The sequence below is a fragment of the Aspergillus tubingensis genome (assembly GCF_013340325.1).
Source record: "Aspergillus tubingensis WU-2223L DNA, scaffold_8, whole genome shotgun sequence".
NCBI lineage: Eukaryota > Fungi > Ascomycota > Eurotiomycetes > Eurotiales > Aspergillaceae > Aspergillus > Aspergillus tubingensis.
Window position 1 is genome coordinate 5,332,921 of NW_023336282.1, and position 19,950 is coordinate 5,352,870.

At 48.7% G+C, this 19,950-nt stretch overlaps 5 protein-coding genes across 5 annotated transcripts; 2 read left to right on the forward strand and 3 right to left on the reverse strand.

Moving 5' to 3' along the window:
- Positions 1-1,421: 1,421 nt before the first annotated feature.
- On the reverse strand, positions 1,422-3,134 carry AtWU_08070 (uncharacterized protein; the record flags this gene model as incomplete). The annotated part of the gene is made up of 1 exon (XM_035503179.1): positions 1,422-3,134. One exon carries the CDS (start codon positions 3,132-3,134, stop codon positions 1,422-1,424), a length of 1,713 nt encoding a protein of 570 aa, XP_035359072.1.
- Positions 3,135-5,091: 1,957 nt separating this feature from the next.
- Positions 5,092-6,054, reverse strand: AtWU_08071 (uncharacterized protein; the record flags this gene model as incomplete). Its single annotated transcript, XM_035503180.1, has 2 exons — positions 5,092-5,551; positions 5,624-6,054. The coding sequence occupies 2 exons, from the start codon at positions 6,052-6,054 to the stop codon at positions 5,092-5,094; spliced, it is 891 nt and encodes a 296-aa protein (XP_035359073.1).
- Positions 6,055-7,189: 1,135 nt separating this feature from the next.
- On the forward strand, positions 7,190-11,211 carry AtWU_08072 (class V chitinase Chi100; the record flags this gene model as incomplete). The annotated part of the gene is made up of 4 exons (XM_035503181.1): positions 7,190-8,456; positions 8,525-8,681; positions 8,739-8,778; positions 8,842-11,211. 4 exons carry the CDS (start codon positions 7,190-7,192, stop codon positions 11,209-11,211), a joined length of 3,834 nt encoding a protein of 1,277 aa, XP_035359074.1.
- Positions 11,212-11,890: 679 nt separating this feature from the next.
- On the reverse strand, positions 11,891-13,293 carry AtWU_08073 (uncharacterized protein; the record flags this gene model as incomplete). The annotated part of the gene is made up of 6 exons (XM_035503182.1): positions 11,891-12,243; positions 12,302-12,429; positions 12,481-12,704; positions 12,755-12,975; positions 13,029-13,065; positions 13,120-13,293. The coding sequence occupies 6 exons, from the start codon at positions 13,291-13,293 to the stop codon at positions 11,891-11,893; spliced, it is 1,137 nt and encodes a 378-aa protein (XP_035359075.1).
- A 1,873-nt stretch (positions 13,294-15,166) lies between these two features.
- Positions 15,167-16,010, forward strand: AtWU_08074 (alpha/beta hydrolase; the record flags this gene model as incomplete). The annotated part of the gene is made up of 2 exons (XM_035503183.1): positions 15,167-15,595; positions 15,657-16,010. 2 exons carry the CDS (start codon positions 15,167-15,169, stop codon positions 16,008-16,010), a joined length of 783 nt encoding a protein of 260 aa, XP_035359076.1.
- Positions 16,011-19,950: the final 3,940 nt, after the last annotated feature.

A 19,950-nucleotide genomic window follows, 5' to 3' on the forward strand; every position in this document is an offset into this window, starting at 1 on the left:
ATACAGCCACTGGGGGAGATGCCTAGCAACCAATGATTAAGAGTTCAGCTGTTGAATGCACCTTTCACCCTGTCCCCACGGAGACAGTTTCCAGATCCTCTGAATCTGCGAGTTCTTCTATTGGCCTTGTCTGAAGCACGGGTTCGAAGGCAGTGGAGTCAACCTGTTGTATAGTCCACATCCTCACAGGGAGCCCATAAAAGCAACACGATGGGCACGAATGCATAGTTCTCTATCTAATGGTTCCTTATATACGAATACCAGCGTCCAAGTAGCGCTACTGTGGCTTTAGACGCCAAGGGAGAAGCTACATAGGGCTCGATTCATATATGAATCATCAAAGCGATTCGGACCTGAGCTCCGTACGTTCCCTAACACGTCCCGGGCTTCCATGTTTGACATTCTCAGTGACCCTGGTTTCTGACAAGCAATATCTGGCTCGGTGGTACAGTAGAATCTCTCCCCAATACTTTCTTTCTGCGGTGCTTTGTTCAATCGTTCAATCTTGTCTCAGAGTCCTGATATGTTATAGTGATATCTCCTAGTGCAATATGAGACTTAAATATATATCTTTGCCTACGGTGACATCCACGTGACTTTTAGTATCGCGGCCGTTGAGACATCTAATTGTATTGGCGTTATTTGGCTCAATAGTGATAAAATAACTGAGTTACTCCGTCTGCTGATCAGCCAGCGACATATCGTTTGCCAGACCGAACTAACATGGGGAGAGAAGTCAGATAAGCGATCGGCGAGAATAAACCAGACAATCAACATCACGTGAGCCGAGTCGAAGCTCGCCATCAGATGCAGCAACAACACCGCTATTTCCAACTCCAGTATTGATTTTTCAGACCTAGCAGGGCTGTATTACATAGAGCCAAATGCATGCCATTTAGACGAGTCAGACTTGGTCTAGAACTCGTTTCTGATTGAGTCTGACGCACTGTGACTCAGGTTCTAGCCCTGATGCTCGCAATTGAATAAGGAAAGCGCTACCACCGCACCAGCCAAGTGTTTCTAACTGTGGGCATACTGACGATCTCATATGCACCTAAAAAGGTCATAAGTGATGCGTGTTTTGAGTCATCAAACTCAGAATCCTAGTGTTCCACCGGATAGGCGAGCAGTATCGCTTCCGGAGGATTTATACCTAAAGCTCTTTTAGAAGTAGATTCCAAAACTACTCATCTAATCCTATTGATTATGAGGACAATGGTCTTCAACTTAGCTAAAAGGTCAGTAGGCGGTTATGCGAATTGTTAGGAGCTTTAGGACCTCCAGCGTGGTCCGCAGGGCGCCAAAACAGAGTAAAGAATGGAACAAACAACGAAACAAACAAGACTTGTACAAGGGAGGTTCTCAACATGTGCACGGTAGATTTATATTGTTGACCTGTATATTTTTACCCGGCTTAGCAACTAATCACTTTGCTTCGTGTCTAACATGTCCCACACATCCTCGAGATAGGCCGTTGTGAATCCTTCATCCAATACTTCTCTTTTCCAGGTCTCCATTGAGATGGCATCACCGAGAAACAAAGCAATGTCGACATCGCCAATGCCACAATTCATTCCGTCATAAGGACCTTCGTCACGCGCCCCAGGTTGGACCGGGTCATGCAGCCGGATGATCGGAGACCGATGTGGGAGGTAAAGCTCACTCGCCACGAAATAGTCGCCCCACCAGTCGCTATTGGGGTGAGCTACGTCCAGCTTCTCAGCAGCGTCAGGTACGGCTGCTAAAATGTCGGTTTGAAAGTGCTTGTTCGGGGAGGCGGTGGCTTCCATCCACAGCCCGTGGCGAGCATGTTTGGTCAGCCACCACAGCTTGGGGTCTTCTAGTTTGGGACCGCGCTTGCTGGAGTCGTGGGCGAACTGTTCCTTGAAGAGTTCAGGTGCAGCGCGCAGCAGAGCATCCCACGTATAGGTATACCCGGCCACTATGCAGGCCCGTAGACATTCTTCAAACATATCTGGTCTCCTGTGAGCGAGCTTCTCATAAGTCGTCACGTCGGCGACTTTTGGAAACCAGATGAGGTCTGGCAATAGCTTTCCAGGAGTATTGGGAGTGAGCCAAGACAGATCATTGGACATGATCCGGCGGGCGTTGATCGCGCGCCGAATATTAATCTCATGCTTATCTTGCGGGTGCTCAGGGATCTGCGTACTCCACCACTTGGCAAAGATCGGATTGTGGTAGATACCATGTACAACCATGGCCCATTCATGTTTAAGCATGTGCGGTCGTCGCAGCCGTGCGTAACGATCGATTTCTCCATTGTATGCGGCAACATAAATGAGTTTGTCCTTGTTGATGAAGGGGAGGTCTGTAGGAAGAGGGTTATACACTAATGGGAGATAATCCTCTGGTGCCTCCGGGGCTTTGTCGTCATGGTCATCTATGCCCCAGTCTTCCGTAATATTGAAGTAAGGGGGATCGCGACAGAATTCATTCCATGGCGGGGGATCACTTTTGAAATCGCGCGGCCCATAGACCTTGGTTCTGGCAGTAAGACTCGCGTATACAGCAGTATCCCCATTTAGAGATGCAATTTGACGCGCATTGATATTGACTGTCCGTGTATAGTCGTTCATGATCTCAAACTTCACACGTTGAGACATAATATGCTGATAGATCTGTTGACTGCCGCTGCTGCCCCTCTGCATGCTGGCGTAGCCAGCCTCTTCGGCAATATGAACCTCTGGAACCGGATCAAGCTCCATGTACAAAGTAGCGTAACCTGCAACCGCACAAGCCCGAGCGACATGATACAGCATGTCCGGGTATCGCCGCACCAAAGCCCGCAGAGTCTCCTCCGCCGGGACATCTGGATACCAGATACAGTAAGGCACCTCCTCAGGCGACGCCATGGTCGGGATTACACCACTCATAATATCCCGGGCGTTCAAGGCACGCGTAAATTCCGGCATGGTCCCCCGAAGCTCCTGGGCGAAGCCATAGTGATGGCGTATGCCGCGAATGGTGCTCAGTCGATGAACCTCCTCGTCGAAAGTCTTTGGAATTCCGATCCCCTGGATGGCAGCTTTGCAATCTTCTTCGTCGTATTTCCCGACTCTCAGTTTATCTTCTTCTTCCTGCTCGTCTGGGGACAAATCAAATAGCAGATCCATGGTGTTGGAAAATAAGTAGAGGCGGGGAATAAGGAGTTGTTGGGAGAGAAGCGCAAGAAGCCTGTTGGACTGGCAAATGGCGGGCATCTCCCATCCTGTAAATAAAACCACCCATTACCGCGAACGGTACGGGCTGATCGTATCAAGTGCAAGTGGGGCCGGGGCTAACCCCGTAAACCCGGCAGGACCAACAAGATGTGCTGATCGAACAAGATACAAAGAACTACGGAGTAACTACGGAGAATGTTAGTTTAGGGGTCTTGCTCCACTGCGAGGTTTTCCTTTTCAGGGACTGGGCTGGACTAGGAAACACAAAGGGCACACCACTACTCCACAAGTGCAACGCATTCAGCTATGAAACTCGCTACCAAGACGAAGGATGAACGGCGTCTTAGGCCCATGAAAATCTTAATCAAACCCCTACATGCGACCGATCTGAGTTTGAGGCGACCCCAAGCACCTCACCCCGTCAGTCAACCGCCGCTACTGGAACTGCCAGGAAAGCCGGCAGAGACTGGAAGTATTGTTCTCCTCTGAGTGCCAAGTGGGGTATTTCAAGCTGGGTAATTGAAGCTGACATCGTCCCTCGATTCTAAGTCACGATGGGAAAGGCTGAAAAAACGAGGAAAAACGCGGCAGATGCGGTACAAGAAGAACTGCCACTGCCGTCAGGTGCCGAATGTCACATGGGGTTTTTGTTCCACCATAACCCAAAGTAAGCCACGGAGTCAAGACCGACAGACAAATGGTGCGGCACATGGTCCATGTTCTCAAGTCGGGTTGAAGGCCATCACAAACCAGTGTGACTCGAGGGTCAGGCTATTCGAATGCAGAGGGAATGGGGTTGCGGCATTCAGTACTACGTATAGACAATGGGGCCTTCGAAAGACTCGTAGATAAGCCCAGCGCAACCTCGAAGATGATCAATGATCGTCCTGTGGGGTCTAATGTGAGAAGGTTTCACCGCGACGCCCTCGAAAAGGCTGTTCAAATCGCTTCCACCCCATGGAATTAGCTTCAGCGGATCTTTGGGCGACCCGATGTCAGAGTCGGGTCCTAGTCCGCTTCAGGCAGTGAAGCCTCCGGATTCCTACCGATCGGCTATTCGGCAAAAACCAGAATTCTGAGTCAACTGACTCAGAACGCGCACCACCGATAAGCTTGGGAGGTGAATGTGAGATCGCCAATGGTCAAATCCTCACACACGAGCAGGCCTCATGAGATTGAAGGCGAATCGTTTCCGCCAGGCAACTAATACGAGCACCCAATCGCTACCTCTGCCTCTTAGAACATGTGTGGACATCTGCCTGATACTTTCAAAACCTTGGCCGGACAATTGCCCGGTCCTCAGCATCTTCAGTCCATGAAGCATTCCATCACTACGGTCTTTTACGTAGACCATGATGGAATGCAGTTTGACCTTCCGACTCGCTAGAACGGGTTTCACCCGTTAACACCATCTGATACCGAACTTATGGTCTTCTGGTCGAGCACTTAGATTCCCGTACCCAGGCGATTTACCAGGCTTTCCGCCAACAATCAAACATACCGATGATACTCCCCTAGGCCGTATTGACAATAGATTGTTGGCTAGAGCTATCGAAACCTTTGATGGCTCTTCTTGAATACCAAGGGAATATTGTACAGTTAGCGGACTGTAGCGGTTCATATCTGGATCTAATCTAAGTTGGTTCTGTGGGAAACTACGTACATGACCTGGCAGTCCAAAACTGGATGTTCTGGGCTCGGTGGTATGCTTCAGGATACGGTTTAATCTACACAACAATTGCCAAACTGGGCAAACAGATTTGATCCCTTCCGGTGAAAAAAGAAGCATAGATCTGATAAGGCCGGGTCATTTGGAATGTAATGCGTGTTATGCTGCAAGTAATAATGGCAGAGCATGACAGGGGAATGGCCGCCTCAGAACCCCTACAGTACAGGACTCTCCTTCTCTTCATGCCGAACAACTGTTGATTTTGAGCTTTGCGTCTTTCGCTGCGTCAATGTTCAACACGTGCGCTGTCTCCCTATCTCTCCAAGGGCCGATGAAATCCTTATTCAACTTCATTGGTCCCCTGCCCGCGGCGGCCTCTGCGGCATTGACCGAGTTTTTGGCAACTTCCAGGTCGCAAGTAGGCCATCCCTCAACCCCTCCCTCAGGAATCGCCAATTTCTCCTTGACCAGCCCCTCGTCGACCAGCGGGGCTTCCTTGTCGATCTCGCCGTTCTTATTCTTTGGCTGCTTGTCCCAAACCTCTCGATCGTAGCGTTTCCGAATCTCGGCTCCTACATCCCGGGCGCCGCTGGCCTTTCGCCCGAATTCAACTCTGCTGCGGGCCTTTTCGGCCTGATCAAATAATGTTTGGCTCGGCTTTCCGTTTTCCTCTTCTAACCAGCCTTTCTGCTCAATGAACCTGTTACTTGCGTTCAGCACTCCAAAGTTGAATGTTGCAGTGGAAAGGGCATGTGACAGACGAGAAACTTACGCGGCAACGTTCCCAATAAGTTCATGAATGCCTGAATTCGCCTCCAGACCCTGATAGATCCGCCCCGGGTTGTAAGTCCTCCCAACCTTAGCCTTGTACATCGCTGAAGCCACCTCATCCAGAGCGGATTTTTCTTTCTCCAGGTCCGCGTCCTTGAGTTTGTTCTTGTCTGCGATGATTCCCTTCTCCACCTCGTTTTCCGTGATGTAATAAAGGAATTGACGGAGGTTGCAGCGCCCTCCAGTGACGGGCCCGACGACCTGAGCGGTCTTTGCATCTCGGGAGCAGGCCGGCGCGATCCGTTTCTTCTTGGATCCGCTGTCCATCTGGTAAGCCTGCCAGTACAGGAGTCGCTCGTAGCAGCCATAGAGACCGAAAGCGACTGCTTTCGACACACAGACAGTGAGAATCAGAAAAAGAGGCAACTTCATGGTGATGGTAAGAAAGTGCGGAGGGCCCTGCGAAGGAAAGAAAAAACGATTGTCAAGAATAGAACCGTGTTCCCTCTCTTAAAACGAAGAGACAATACCCTTTGCAGGAGAGAAAGAGTACGGAAGGCCTTGTCCGAGATGATACTCCCCTAATCATCCCCAGACTATCCCATCTTAGCAAGTGCCTGCGGCATCAACTAGGGAGGAAGGGGTGCGATAACTAGTCCTCCCATGAGAAAGCTCATGGGAGGGAATACCAGATACTACGAACTAGATGCTACTAACTAGTGCTAGTGAGGGACAGAGACGGAAGAAATGTCTCACAGTCACTCCGTCTGCTTTATCCGGATTTGGAATGTGCATAGAGTAATTCCACGGCCCCAGGGGTACCGTGTAAAGTACGTACGCATCTCACATGTTCCGTTGGCGAAGGCTCGGTTGGAATCAGGTTCATGAGTCCTCTTCCTGTTCATGTCTCAGGTACCCACCGTGATCCGTTGCCCATTAAGGTAAGCATTTCTACGCAGGGGCCGCTAGAAAATCAGCCCGTGCCCTGGTAAGCCATCGCCAAGGGACCATCACCCGTCGTTTGTGAGTTAGCGGTGGTGGAGCAGGCAGCCGAACCGCGGAACGATTGGCGACGCCCGCCAGACACTGCCAAGAACTTCATTTCCGACGAGCTTAGGCAGGTGTCTAGTAGGGTCCAATTTTCAAAATAGGGCGAGACGTCGGCTTACTAGTGGGCAAGTCGTATCATACAAGGTCACTTGAGACGAGAGTAACCAGTATCTCAACTACCACGACGTAGTAAGACATGTCCCGTGTCCCAATCTATGGTGTATCGTTTAGCTTCGCGGAGGTCCGTCCTAGTATCTAGCATCTAGTTCGTTACTAGTAATTATCTGCTAAACGCTCTCATGACAATGGTCATGGCAGGACTAGAACCTGGCTTCCTCTCCACACGTTGTAAATATCGCAAGGCTCTTTCCTCTCGGAAAGGATTACTTATAGGCCCTCTGCAATCACCCAGCCTTCCAATCCTCAGCTTCTCTCCGAGGATATCCTCTTTCTTGTATTCCCACTCCTGTTCCCTCAATCGGAGACCTTCCAGCCGCACGGCATGTATTAAAGTCTCATGGGAAGCAACATGGCCCTGTTATCATATCTCTGCATCTTGATTCAAGTTGCTGCACTGGCCGCAGCAGCTTCTTTCAATTCCAGTGTTCGCGTGACAGACCCCTACATTGCCACCCAATGGAACGCCTGTCCGTCAATATGTGACAGTGCCAACCCCAATGACTGGGACTTCTACCCCAACCTTCGAATCCTTAAGTCGTGCAAAGAACCAATGCTCCTCAACCTGATGGTTGGCTTTCCAAATAGCACTACGAATCTCAATCCCCGTCAGCCGCTGTATGCCTGTTCGACAACAAACAACGGGTATAGCAGTGCTACCTCGAAGGCCAAAGTTGCGAGTACACCAAATGCAAGTTCTTCACGCTACTTGAACAAAGATGTTCAGGTAGAGACCGCGTGGCGAGGGGAGGAAACAAGCCGGTATACATCCCACGCGGGGGTCGCAGCTCAGCTTGTGCAGTCGCAATTGAATGCCCCATCCAGCGAAAATGCCACTATTGCCATTGGGTACTCGAACGGGGTTGTCCTTGGAGCATTCGTTGGTTCCAAAATACAGAAAGGTAGCGACAATGACGGCATTCTAGGACTCTTCCTGAACAAGATCCAACAGGGAGAACTAAACAAATCCGGTGTCATGATGCAGGTCTGCGAGAGTGACCGTGCGGCAGCTTACACGCTTGGTGTTATCGCTGAAGCAAGCCCAGATTCTTCGCGAGCCCTGAGCGCCGTGCGAGAGGCCCTTGCGACGTGGGATACAGGGAAATGTGTTTCTGGATACAGCGGGAGTTCAACCTCCACGATCTCAGTGGGTGAGGTCGTCGATGAGGGCCAGAACGACGGTCCTATCCCCGGTGGCAACGGCACTAGCGTACACCGACGTGCCCATAAGCATTCACACGGAAAGGGACTGCTTCATGAAAAGCACCGCCGAGCAACATGTACCGCCATCCAAGTCAACGACGGCGACAGTTGCAGCAAGCTCGCAAGCCGATGCGGGATATCTCCTGCCGACTTCACCAAATACAACCCGAGCAGCACGTTGTGCTCTTCCTTGCTTGCTGGGCAGCATGTTTGCTGCTCTGCCGGTACGCTTCCGGACTATTCTCCCCAGCCGAATGCAGATGGGACATGCGCAACGTATAACGTCCAGAACAACGACGGGTGTAGTAAGATCGCCGCTGCTAAGAGTATCACGGTTGATGATATCGAGGAGTGGAATAAGAAGTCGTGGGGGTGGACGGGATGTCATAACATTCAAGCTGGAGGTAAGCATAACAAGCCCAGCCTGCGTTTGTGGAACCGATCAGTGGACTCAAATATCCTTCTGAAACAGCAAATATTTGTGTCAGCAAGGGAGACCCACCAATGCCATCCACTCTGAAGAACGCCGTATGCGGTCCACAGAAACCTGGGACTAAGAGACCGGATAATTGGGATGATATCGAAAGCCTGAATCCTTGCCCTCTCAATGCGTGCTGTGATATTTGGGGGTAAGTACTTGTGCCTTCCTTTTCATCATTTCATCTGACACCGGTGTTTCTTGATAGACAATGCGGTACTACTGCGGAGTTTTGCACAAAAACAAGCGTACGTGTCTCACTTTGCTTCATGTTTACTGTCTTCGTTGAGCCATAATGACAAGTCGAGCAGTCTACTACTGACGCACCTGGAACGGCAAAGGACGGCACCAATGGGTGTATTTCAAACTGCGGTACTGACATCGTTTTTGACGGGAATGGCTTCGATGACCATCCTGTGCTAGTTGGTTACTATGAAGCGTTTCAGAACAGCCGACCATGCTTGAACCTGGATGTGACAGCTATCAATAACACAGTTCAATGGGGGGGTCAACAAGGAAGCCATTCATCAACGTTTTCGCAAGCTTGGGATCATATCCATTTTGCGTTCGCCAACATCACTGAATCATTCGAGGTGGACGTTTCCAGCGTTCAAGATGAGTTCGAACAGTTCAGAAAGTTTAAATCCGCAGGCAAAAAGCCAAAGGTGTTGTCGTTTGGTGGATGGTCATTTTCCACGGATTTGGACTCCTACGCCATTTTCCGTAAGGGTGTCACCGATGAACAGCGTTCATTGTTTGCATCAAATGTCGCAAAGTTCGCTGATGATAATGACCTCGACGGACTGGACTTTGATTGGGAGTATCCAGGGGCCCCTGATATCCCTGGCATCCCCGCAGGCGATCCCGGTGATGGTGATCGATACCTTCAATTTTTGAAAGAGGTTCGGGATAAACTCTCCTCTGAGAAGACACTGTCCATCGCAGCTCCTGCCTCTTACTGGTACCTCAAAGGTTTCCCGATTGCGAATATCTCGTCCGTAGTTGACTACATCGTGTACATGACCTACGACCTGCACGGCCAGTGGGACTGGGACAATGCTTGGTCGGTTGATGGTTGTGATGGCGGTGGCTGTCTCCGGTCACACGTCAACTACACGGAGATTGTCAACTCTTTATCGATGATCACCAAGGCCGGGGTGCCCAACAGCAAGATCGTCGCAGGTCTGGCGAGCTACGGCCGGTCCTTTGGAATGGTTGACCCATCCTGCTATGGACCGGAGTGTAAGTTCAAGGGGCCAGAGTCAGCGGCTATGCCTGGAGAATGCACGCAGACCCCGGGTTACATTGCAAACGCAGAGATCAACGACTGGCTGCAAGGTGATCAGAATATCACCACGTACTTCGACCACGTTAGCCGATCCACGATCTCCTACTCGGCAAACGGCACATGGGTGGCCTACACGGACGACAACGAGAGAAACAACAGGATTACCGAATGGTGGTACAACAGAACCGTCCTTGGAACAAGTCTCTGGGCGATTGACCTGACTGAATTTGTCGCTGAGCTCCCAGACGGCACAGTGCTGCCTCCACTGACCCTGCCCAACTGCGATCAAGCCTTCACCAGTCTGGACGATGTCGAAGCCTCTGCCGATTCAATCGATCCGGAATGCATGAATTTGTATCTGATCCAAGCGTTGAAGAGCAATCTCTCCTCGTCAGTCTCGGCGTACCACGACGTCATGAAAACGGACTACGACAAGAAATTCGGCTGGTATCAGGATGCGGTCAGGGAGCAGTTCCCGCGGTCTCTTCAGGCGTTCTTGAAGGCCAATGCCTCGAATTACTTCGAATGTACCTCTCAGGGTATGGTCCCGCGGAGCGAAGAGCCGGAAGGCAAGAATGTGAGCTCTTCGTGCCCATCCAATCCAAAGGATACAGGTTACGCTATCTTCTATTGGACAGCGACAGACAAGGATGGGTTTCTGGAGGACCTTGAAGACACCACAGGAATTTCACCAGACCAGCTCGTGTGGGAGATTGATGCATCGCAATGCGTCAGTAGTCCAGACCCTTCACAGCCGATGATATGCAGCGGCAGCAGGAACATTGGCATGCCGACCCTCCCGCCAGATTTCACCGTCAGTAATCCCAGGGACATCATCTCGGCTCGGCTCCCCAATATCACGACGTTCGAGGAACAATCTACCACCATTGCCACACTGGCAGACAGCGACCTGTACCTCGGCGACACCATTGATGTCGTGGACGGCGCATCCCTCCTCGTCCTCATGGTCTCGAACTCTATCGCAAGCATGAAGAGCGTCGAAAGCATCGGCGAGGAATATCACAAGGAACAGGTCGAAGAAGCTATTCTGCTCTTCGTTACTGCTTTCCTCCTCCTCATTCCCGGCGTCGGAGAGCTCGCCGACTCTGTTGAATTGACCTCGGTCGCAGTTACGCTACGAGCCATCGGTGCAGCCGGTGACGCCGGATTCGGTATTTATAGCGTCGTGAGTGCGAAGGATGCGGGAGCTGGGGAAATATTCCTCGCTCTTTTAGGTGGCCTGGGCATACTAGATATGCTCGAGGCACCGGCACTTTTTGCGAAGGCTGCCAAAGCGAGAAGGGCTATGGATGCCGGGGATATTGCAAAGCTGGGAGACGAAGTCAAGGGTGGGATGGCTCAGATTGACAAGTTGAAGCAACTTTGCCGTTAGAAAGGTCAGGGAGAGGTCATCAGTCAACAACGGTAACATGTGAGCCTTGTGCTTTCGTCCACGCATATTTTTGTTATTGATTGACGTTAATAATTTCCGACGACAGTACGCAAGTGAGCCTCACAATGCTGGTTCTGATCTGCCATGCTATAGCCGGTTGACTGAAGCCAGCATTCAGGGCACTAGAGATGACGAACTAGAAACATGGCGTGATCGTTTATCCAATGTCAAATGTGTTCGCAGTAGATGGCGTCAGTTTCCTTTTGGTCATAGTATCTCTCTCAGGGGAATAACAGGGAAAGGTTTACTTTCTTAAAGATAGTCCATATTATAATGCTAATCAGTACAGTTGGGGTTATCTAGAATAGGGTGACAATGGACTGCTATGCAAGACTTATGCTACTAAGATTGTCAACATGCTGGCACCTTTGAACGGGGGTTTTTCTTTGATAGCTTGGTCTGGCGGGGTTGCCTACCCATGGGGCCTGGTGTTATCTAATGAAGTTAAATACTGATGAATCAGTGCTTGTTATTGCAGATCTACGAGGTCCGCAGAAGCGTTGTATGTATGCCGGAGGTATATCTTCTGGCGAGACCGGAGTCTAGTACAGAGGTTCCTTGAAGTCCTAGGTAGTTTCTATGACTGGTGCGGACTCCATAGTCTGTCATTTCAGTGGCTCTATTGATTGTACTCAACATCCCAAGCTCTCTTCACCGTGATACCTTCCCCATCAGGGTGTCCTTTGTTCAGAGTTGGTAATGGAATTGCGACCGCCGTTTTAGCTTGCGATTGACCCAATGCCGAGTAACGGTGCGGTCCTTCCTCCGTATGACTATCCAGTGCTGAAAAGGGCTGTGTGTCTTCATTGTCGTAGGAGCTCGATTTCAGTATCTTTGTGGCCCACGAAGAAGCCTGAACACGCTTTTGTGGCGTAGCCCAAGAGGACGGATCAGTCGATTGGTTTGTAGCTTGGGTACCAAAGAGGCTTCGTCGAACTGCGACCCACACAGGACGCAAAGTTGGGAGGCAAGCTTTGATGCAGTCAATATCTGGAGTCGTCAAGCTTGAAAAGAGGGTCATTTTACTTACCCGAGACAATTGCCAAGTCAGCCTCAATGTTGGCCCATATGGCTTGATTGACCCAGTTCCAACTGACGTCCGCATCAGTACCTTGGGTCATCACTGAAACAAGTCGCATTATTGAGGCGATGCACACACTGTCCGGTCAGCTGATTATTGGCAACATTCAGAATATGAGGTCCACATACAAACTGCCTAAAAGAAACATTGACATGATAGCCTTCTTATGACTTCTCGAGGTGTTGAGCTTCATGATGTAAGGCACAGGAAGTACGAGAAGCGTAACATCGATTATGATGTTTGGAATTGAGATCGCAAACAGGAATTTCTGGCTGTCAACATTGCAGGAGGCATCAATTGATTGGTCCCATAATCCTCGAGTAGGTATACATTGCAGCAAGGTGAGCAAAAACTGCAATTGTGAGTAAATGGTCTTCTTAGGGGCAGAGTTACAACACTTACTACAGCAATACCCCACATGCAGACCAGAGTGGCAAGTATGCTAATGGGGATCTTGATGTTGGCCCTGTTGAATAGACGCCAGTACAAGGCCAGGATAGAAAACTTGACAAGAACAATGACGCCCGTGTAAGTGAGTTCACAGGAGAATAGTCCAATATATGCGTCCTCTGTAGCGTTTGGTCCGAAGGTTTGAATATGCCTTCCCAGAGCACGAGGTATCCCTACATCTGTTAACACCCAACACCTCCATGAAACCAATCGAACCTTGTCTTACACCACAGTAATGAAGCTGTGAGGCCGGTGCCGCAAGCCTAATCAACTATATTAGAGACACCCTATCGGCAGCAGGGGTGTACAGTACGTACCAATGAGGCTAGTATCAGCCAGTCGTCAAGCCATAAGCCCGCAGTATTTTTCCAGCGACACCAGAACCGAAGGCTGACACAGAGAACGGCGATGAAGAAAGGTATTGTCGAAGAGGCATACAAATTAGGTTGCCGGGACTCGGAAAGGTCTGCAGAGGGCAGAGATTGAGACATGATAAATACAAGGGGTGTGAGTTTGTTATGTGCACACAGGCATTCCTGCAAGAACTCAAACCCTCCCCGTGGAGAAGACAGTGCATACAGTGAGAAAAATCCTTTACTACATGTACTGAGTACTCGGACAATATAATATAAAGTTCAGTGAACAGACGGGTGGACCACTGCTTGCCGTTTCCGCCCCTTCACATGTTGCAACTGGGGCTGGGGCCAAAGTATTGGAAAGGTACTTTTTTAAACCAACAGCCGATGATAGCGAGTCGAAATATGGTAGTGAGAATACATGGTGGTTTGCCTCATCGGACCTCGGCTGGCACCGGTCTGTGGTTAACCCTTCACAGATTCAGTAATTGGACAGGCCCGGGCACTGCTCATTGGTAAGCTTTTCCCCGGGAGACCGACTGCCTGGACATTACCACTATGTACCATTGCGTCTGCCTGCCATCTAACCATCAAGCAATGCACGTCCTGCAGAAAGACATTGCAGAGTGGGGAAGGGTGGATGCGTGGACGATCCGTGGGCTGTGTGCACCTGCTGCTTTCTGCCTCCCTGCCTGGTCCTACGTACCGTTGGGCCATTTTTCCTTGTTGGTCTGGTTCAGCCCCTAGCCAATTCTCCATCCAGGAGAAATAAAGAATATTTATTGACTGGCTCTGCGTGCACGGGATAATTGCTGGCTTTGGATCGCCGATGTACGTGCGTCTCATTTGGTCCTCTCTGCAGTGGGTCTACGGGCCTTTTAGTATATATCCGCAACCTTGACGGCCTCATAGTACTAGTACATATGTCAAAGAGACAGACAGGGTGGTGCGTGTAAGCGCTGCAACCTGGGGCCAAAAGTTTGGTACATTGTCTTCAATCCAAGGCGCTCTTCAAGGTTTCGGCCCGCTTCAACGGCAAAGATCCCCACCATCTGACCAGGATTCAGGATAGCATGATCGGCGAAAAGCCTTCCCGATCTGCGAGCAGAGTTCCAATGTTTTACAAGGTATTTCCGCCCCCAAAACAGCCAAGAATCATCTGCTACTAGCGTGCGGCAAACTGCAGCTCCACTCTTTTCTCCCACAACCAGTGTCTCCTATTTCGAGACGAGTTATTCTTTCCTTCCGCTGCCTGTAGATCGAACGACTATATTCCACGGTTCCGAGGTCTAAATACTTTTCTAGTGATTGATCCCCACCCAATAGGAATTAACCAACCGAGAACCCAATTCGTATCTTGCATTTTATTACATTTTTTTTTATCTCGCGTTGGATCAATTTCCCAGCATCAATCAGCAGACTAAATCCATTCGCCCCCACGTTCTGCCGTGGACACCGGAGTTAAGCCGTTGCTGTATCTGAGTAAAGCCTTGTTGGCTCCACCCCTGTCAGTGGGAGGCGAGGCGAGGGGCTCTTCTGACCTACTGAGATAAGCATAGTGTATGCAACTTACCACTTAGGCCCCACCAGCAGGTACAAGTGCTAAATGCTGGACTAATACACGGATTATTCCTTACATGTATTGACTATTTCGTACCTAGTTTGGTACTACGTAAATATGCGCCTGTCTCAATTTGCGGGTGGGGTACAGCACCTCCTCCGTTGGACGAGCGTGCTCAGCCTAGGCTAACTAGGCTTACTCTCGTAGTTGGCGGTTGCAACCTGACGTGCGGCTGATTCCAGAGGGCAGGGAGGGATTTAATACATTTGGCGAAGTTAATTACTCAACCCATGACAAATACATACATCTAAATGTGCTACTCCACCTTCTTTACCTTACTACTCCTGGCAGCAGTCCGGGCTTCCTTTTTTAATTTCTTCTCTCCCCTTCCATAATACTCAACATAACGAAGTCGCAACCCATTCCCAACCAGGAATCCCACCCAAAATGCCGTCGGCAAACCTCCCGATCATTGTCATTGTTCCAGGTGCATTTGGCACACCGGAAGGCTTCGAGAAGCTGCTACCGTATCTGACCGACGCTGGATACACCACACATCCAGGGTCATACCCCAGTTGCAACCCCTCCGATCCGACCCAAGTGTCCTCTTCCCAGGATATCGCGCACCTGCGTAACAATGTACTCCTCCCTCTTTTGAATGAGAATGGAAGAGATGTTGTCATCATCGCACACTCATATGGGGGTGTTGTTGCCGGTGGCGCAGCAAAAGAACTTGCAAAGGAAACCAGAGCAGCCCAAGGTCAATCGACTGGCGTTGTTGGCCTTATTTACGTGGTGGGCAACATCACGATTGAAGGAGAATCCCTCTTCCAGGCGGTAGGCGGCGCTTACCCTCCTTTCATCAAAGTCGATAAGGTATGGTATAACCTGCATAACTGCTGTCATAACGATCGAGTATTAATGATTTTGTTCCTAGCCATCCCAGGGCCTTGCTGTCATCGAACCGGCAATGGACGTGCTGTACAATGACTGCGACCGTGCCCTGCAGCCGGAATTAGATACGCTAATGCAGCCACATGCACTCCGCGCTTTTGAAACTCCCGCCACCGCCCCAGCCTGGGCGGAGAGTGCATTTGATGGTAGAAGGGCGTATGTACGTACCCTGGATGACTGTTGCAACCCTGCATTCTTGCAGGACATATGGCTGGAGAAGTCCAAGGTCGAATGGGAAGTTGTGGACTTTAAGGCCGGCCACATGCCATTTGTGAGCCAACCTCAGGCGTTGGCAGAGCAGATTACCAAGTTTATCGATGGTTTTATTGCAAAGTAGATAGATCAATACACAGTCCAAAGCATGGTGTAGAACTCACAATACACACCATTCGATTGGCTTGATTTATCTATCATTAGCCACTGACATCATCGCAATGTAATACAGGCTGGTCAACCCCAAAGGTCTATTGGCAAGAATAGCGGTGGTGGTGACAGTAGTGACATAGCGGTATAAGGTGAGAATGTCTCGGGACACTCAGTTACCGGAAATTTTAACAATGCTAGCTCGCTGAAGATTTAAGCTACCGATAGATGATATGCTAAATATATATAGACCAATGATATATTCTTTGTCCATCTCTATTCTAAAAGTAGTTGCCCTTCGATTGTTTCCAAGGCTGAAATCTCAGACTTTAAAGGTTACGAATTACAATTCTTGAATTATAATGTTATACATCACTCAATCCCGAATACCCGTCATATATATATTGTTTCATATGGAAAGTAGACGTACTTGATGAGTCAGTCTCAAACATTAGATATTAGGATTCTTGGACGACGGACCAGTCACATTATGTATTCTGAATGCAACTGTTCTGAAGCAAACTTATCTCATGATGGTACCTAGGTAACCATGTGCAAAGAGAACGAAAACTGGTGTGAATAAGGCGATGGTCCTGAGACATTCTGAACCCAGCATCGTAGTATTTAGGCATAAATCCCTTTAGAGCAAGCTTCCAGCCTTTAATACATGCTATTAAGCGTTCAACATATGATTAAAAAAAAAGACAAGTAAGTGTGCCATAGCAGGCGAGAGAATTGGTTATGTAATATTCTAGCATCCTAGCGTACACAATTCGTATGACGGGTATAGACATTCCGCACATCAACACCACCTAGTGCTCTATGGTATTAACCTTCTTCGTCACCCAGACCAGCTTTGGGACCATGATAGAAGCACCATTCAAGGTCTCCATCATAGCGTTGTGCTCTAGACTTTTCGATGCCTCCGGGGTCTTAAGTGCGTGTTCTGCAAACTCCTTCCATGTGCTCACATATCTGTATGAATGTTAGGTATTCCCATAGACAGTTAGTTTTGTTCGCAGTTATAGCTTACACATCATTCCAGAACCGAGCATTACCAAGTCCGTACTCATAAGTATACAGCATTGAGCCAGTATATCCAGTTTCGTCCATAATTCGCGTCAGGTCATATTTCCAGCTGCGTAAGAGATTAGTTCGCATTAGACCTTTCAACCATCTCTTTTGGGTACACTTACGTGTCATGTCCTTTAAGCTGAGAGAAGAGTGCATCAAGATTAGATGCTGAAGTCCCAGGCACGGTTTTGATGGAGCACCCAATGGTGTCGACTTCATCCCACTGAAGGTAGCCGCCGGGCTCTAAACCCGTGTATTGTCAGCCTAGCCACGAAAATGGATTTGAAGCACATACTCAGCAGTTTCTTCAAGTTTGCTAGAATCGGCCTGGGGTCGTTATTCTTGACAACGACAGTGATCAAACGAACGTGTACAATATCAAAGTAGCCTATGAACTCATCCGGCACTTCTTCAAAAACGTTCCAGATATGCATGTGTATATTTGCGGGTAGCCATGGCTTAGGGCCAACTTGGTCCAGGCTAATATCAAAGCCATGGAGATCAACGGACGGTGGTTTTCCACGAGCAAAATCCTGAAGCCAAATACTGAAACAATTAGTTATGAGAACTTCGAAGCTTGGTAGATCAATTTACCCGTTGCCAGTAGCAATATCAGCGACTTTCAAGTCCGCAGCCCGAGTATCAATATCGGGATGTACCAGGAACCCAAGTAGGTCTTTCCAAAGGTAATGCTGTGCGGTAAGTCTAGTTGAATGTTAGGAGAATACCTATTGACAATGTCCTGTCTAGACTAACCGAGTGTTTGCGTTACAATCACGCATCAATGCATAAGGATCCTTAGCTTTCACAGTTGTCCCATTCCAGCTGTTAGCTGTTGGCAGCTGTGTTGCATTGTTGTTCTGAGGGATTCTCATTATGGTAGTCTGATCGGTGTATAGTAAAAGAATTGGAATGATCTGGTTGTAGTTCGAGTGATGGATTTCAGACGAAACCAGCTGGTTCAGAAGCCAGCCTTTATAATAAAATGAGAACGCTGTGATGTAGAAAAGTACTGTTCGGTAACTTTTGGCATGGTACTGATGCCTACTAGCGCTCAAACTGCACACTAACTGTATCATAGAATGACTATCACATTTACATACAAGAAACACCAAGTGAAGCCTGACATCTACGAAGGCAAGGCAGATTCGGGACACTGTGGATCTGTGAACGGCCAAACATGTGCTAAATTGCCTGTTCCAGGCATCCATACATTTTAAGCATATACAAGAATGCGGACGGTACAGTGTTCCGTGCATGCTGTGGCCATTTGTTGATCTTTACCCCCAATAGAGCGGGGCAATTATGGAGCACACTTCTTAGCGAAGGAACGATATGATTCGGCCCCAATCCTTGTTATGGACCGTTACAAAATGGACCCCACTCCGAGGTTGGCTGCTAACCCTCCTGCTTATTATGGGGCGTTATAAATGGCCCCATGGTTAGTTTGCATGTTTGGCCCCCCGTTTGTCATAAGACGGCATAAATGGCCCCAACGGTTATATCGGCACCTTGGGCCTACCGGAAAAAAACTATCCCAGGTTTCATTGTTTAATGAGATAATTTATTTATTATATCCAAACAAAACCACCGGCTTCCAGGGGCAGTTGTAATAGCTGTATATGTATTAACTGAAATTTGTCTAGCAATGATGGCTGGCTTTTTTGGTGGATCTAGCCAAGGGACTTGCACCCTCACCCCCGGAATCCCCGGCAATGAGCCAAAGGAACACCGAAACCTCGGGCCACTGAGCAAAGACGGTCTTATACCATGATTGGTTAGTAAAGATTGTCAGAATCATCAATGGGCCTTAGAGGTCTTTTCGTCTATCCCGACTTTTTCAAAAACCTTGTATGATGACGGTGGACAGAATCGCTGATACACATGTAATACATCCACCACAGGTGGGCCGATAGATCCCTCTAAGAATATTTTCGCTTGAGTATCAGACATGTATTGGCCTGGTGACACCGGCTCCTCCCGCGTGGGAGGGGAGACACAATTTCATTCAATGACTCGAAGGATTGGCGAGTTGAACAGGATCTGGGTGCACCGCAGACAGTAGGATCTTGAAGCCACCAGAGTGTATGTATAACCTAATTTATCTTATGCACAAGAGCACCTGTGGGAGGCATGACGCGAGGGATGCACTGTCTTTAATTTGGGAAACGGTAAATGTACGCTTATAAGATCAAAGGGGTATTTGGTATTAAATAAGCTGTCTAATCATTAATAAGGACACCTTGAGGTATTTAGTTCAGAAAAAAAAAGGGGTTATATCTTATTTCTCTTCCGTTGCTGAACTGTATTATAATATAGTACTTGTGTTGCTACTCTAGGTGAAGATTGTCTATCGCTGATGGTGGTCTCCATAATGCCTGACTGTGGCTGCAAAAGTGTTATTGTGTAGGGTGTGATTGCACACGACCATGTCAGAGCATAAGTAAGAACACCTGATGATTATTTGGCAGAAGCTATATATCCTCACCAAAGGAATAGGCAGCCAGGTGGGCCTTTGATAGCCTATACTTGGCGTTTACACCGTCTGCAAGTAATCGTTTGCGGTAAAATCCCTCATTTCGCTCTCCTACTTCATGTATCTTGGGCGTTGACATCTATTTCTCAGCCATGTATTCAAATCAATAATTTGAGAGTCCATTCTACAACTTACTTTTCAACCATATCATCACTTTAACTTCCCTTATCATTATTATTAGGGTTTTATTAGGGTTTTAGGGTTTTAGGGTTTTATTAGGGTTTTATTAGGGTTTTAGGGTTTTAGGGTTTTTAGGGTTTTAGGGTTTTAGGGTTTTATTAGGGTTTTAGGGTTTTAGGGTTTT